Source organism: Limulus polyphemus, unplaced genomic scaffold, assembly GCF_000517525.1.
Source record: "Limulus polyphemus unplaced genomic scaffold, Limulus_polyphemus-2.1.2 Scaffold3844, whole genome shotgun sequence".
Taxonomy (NCBI): domain Eukaryota; kingdom Metazoa; phylum Arthropoda; class Merostomata; order Xiphosura; family Limulidae; genus Limulus; species Limulus polyphemus.
Window position 1 is genome coordinate 2707 of NW_013669454.1, and position 2883 is coordinate 5589.

General features: G+C 35.8%; 1 protein-coding gene across 1 annotated transcript in view; it reads right to left on the reverse strand.

The window, feature by feature from the left end:
- Positions 1–2883, reverse strand: part of LOC106470142 (peptidyl-prolyl cis-trans isomerase E-like) — a gene marked incomplete at its 3' end in the record, with an annotated part of 10288 nt that overhangs the window by 1848 nt on the left and 5557 nt on the right. Inside the window, exons 4-5 of the mRNA XM_013930672.2 lie at positions 862–888; positions 252–333 (exon numbers count right to left, since the gene is read on the reverse strand). Coding sequence (XP_013786126.1) covers positions 252–333; positions 862–888 — 109 coding nt within the window. The remainder of the gene's footprint in view (positions 1–251; positions 334–861; positions 889–2883) is intronic.

The following is a 2883-nucleotide window of genomic DNA, read 5'->3' on the forward strand; positions in this document are numbered from 1 at the left end:
AGGACAGGTCATTTTCGACACCAGTATAAGTATATTTCCCAGTACACAGACATAGGACAGGTCATTTTCGACACCAGTATAAGTATATTTCCCAGTACACAGACATAGGACAGGTCATTTTCGACACCAAAGCAGGACAATTAGAAAATTAGTAATTTGTTTCATGGCAATTGTATACATATATACATAAAGTTACTATTGTTGTAATATTTTATGGACAATTTTTTAAAATCCAAGTATTACTTCCTTACCTGCTCGTGTTGAGCCTTCTTTGATCTTCATTGGTTTAGCCAAATTAACTCTTACTGTTCTTCCAAAGAGCTCAGAATCATTCTGTTACGTATACAAATTTCTTCACTAGTTAGGGTTTATCTATTCTGTTAAGACACAAAACTTTCACACTAGTAGTTTTCATCATAAATGAAATGTCAACATTAACTACAAAGTTTTCTCTCCTATAAATTGTGCTTGATATTTAAACACAGAATTAACTAGCAGGTGAATAGAAAATATATAATATGTCTAATGATCTGTAATCACTGAATACGACTACGGTATCTACCACATTTTTGAAGAGATCACGTTTGATTTTCCTTTATGTGAAACCAAACCTACATCTTACAGGTTAAGAAAACAACAATTTTTAAACACAAAAAGTACCATGTATCAAAGATAAACAATAACAAGAAATACTTTAAGAACATACTAACACACTTCCCAATAATGATAAATAAAAACGTACACCTTAAGGTGTTATCCTTCAAATGTTAGGTTAAGAGTTACAAAACTAATAACTTTTAAGAATGGTGAAATACTTCAGTAAAATGTTCAGTCTCCATAAAAACTAAAACCAAAACTTACCATGTTGTCAATAGCAGCAGCTGCATCCTGAAACCAAATTTTTTTCTATAATAAATATAATTTTTTAATACATTTAAATCAGGTAACAAAAGTTCGGTCAGCCTTGCATTAAAGACTGAGGAAAGTTAGTTGGTTGAGTAAAAATTAAGAATATTATTCTTTAAAGAACAAAAAAAAACAGTCTATGCAAGGAAAAGAACCAAAAACAACAAAAACATGGGTTAAACTTTAAACTTACTTGTTATGATAGACATATGCTTAAAAATTTAAGATAAATATTTCGTTTAAATAACAATGTTGTCAAAATAAAATTCTAAACTTTGAGGTAAGTTGTAAACAAAACAGATTGTATTGTCAAAACTCCACAAATTATGCAAATTCTTATATCAAATCAGTTCCCTGATTTATGCTTATGAAAACAGACACTAATCACAGTGACAAAAGGAGAAATGACTTGCTTCTCATAAACAGTAAATTATACTAAATGAAGAATTTTCTAAAGTTATAATTTTCCTATACCTCCGCTGACATAAATAGTCCCTCTACCCATTCAATGTGGGATTCTAGAGGGACTGGTGCGGGAGAAAGAAAGAATCATTCATCAAAAGCGCCCAAGGACCCCCGAAAAGAGTAGATCTCCTCGCAGTAAAAGATCATAAGTGGGAGACTGCTCCACTTCTGTAGCAGGTATACTCTCCACCCAGTGTGGAAAGAGGTGTCACAGACATGGGCGGAAATTGGGAGGGGCATATCCAAACGGGAGAAAACAATGGTTGGACAGGGTTCCAAACCACACGATATTTGAATCTCAATCCCCTAGAGAACATTAATGTGGGTGAGAGCAAAAGAATGTGACTCCAAGTGTAGAGTGTCTAGGGCATGACAGACAGACCGTACACGGCAGGTCAACTGCATTCAAAACCCAGCCACCAGGAACTGCCATCCATGTATGGGTAGGATGAGGATCATACTGGCAGTAAGTCAACTGCATTCAAAACCCAGCCACTAGGAACTGCCATCCATGTATGGGTAGGATGAGGATCATACTGGCAGTTAGTCAACTACAATCCAAAACCCAGCCACCAGGAACTGCCATCCATGTATGGGTAGGATGAGGATCATACTGGCAGTAAGTCAACTACAATCCAAAACCCAGCCACCAAGAACTGACATCCATGTATGGGTAGGATGAGGATCATACTGGCAGTAAGTCAACTACAATCCAAAACCCAGCCACCAGGAACTGACATCCATGTATTGGTAGGATGAGGATCATACTGGCAGTAAGTCAACTACAATCCAAAACCCAGCCACCTGGTGAGGGGTAGAAAAGAGGATCATACCATCTTCTGGTATCATAAAGATGTCTTTGTAATGTAAACCACCATCCTCAGGAACTGCCCCTAGCACAATAGCATCCTCAGTATAATAAAATGGAGGGATAGCATAAAAGGAAGAACCTTATTAATCTGCAAGTATCTCCACCGTGACTCACAACACGGATGGAGGATTATGATTGAGTGAGGAAACAGAGACACCTATAATACATGTGATAGGATTTATGTTGATTGATTCAGCTCTAAATCCAAAACCCAGCCACTGGGAACCGACTTCCGCATGAGGGTAGGATAAGGGATCCTAATCGAAGGAGTGAACTATAATTTTGATGGCTCACTCCAATTATACATGTTGGAGGATATCTTATCATCTACACCAGCAGAACACCATCACCCTACTCTAAACTGAATGTTTTTATGAATTTAGGTGAGTTTGTAACAGCTCTTGTCACATAGTTAGAAAGCCAGAAAAAATTTGAGTTAGAGGATATTGTCTATTTTTTGCATGTTATTATTCTATGTTCTTTGGTGCATTATTTAATTAAATAAAATTTATTTGGTATGTTACTGCCATTAGTATAAAAAATTAGGGTTAATTAATTTCGAAAACCCGACAGCAAGAAAAAAGATTGGGTAAGTACTTTATCTATTATTATAAGAATAACTAAAATCTAAAAATATGCAT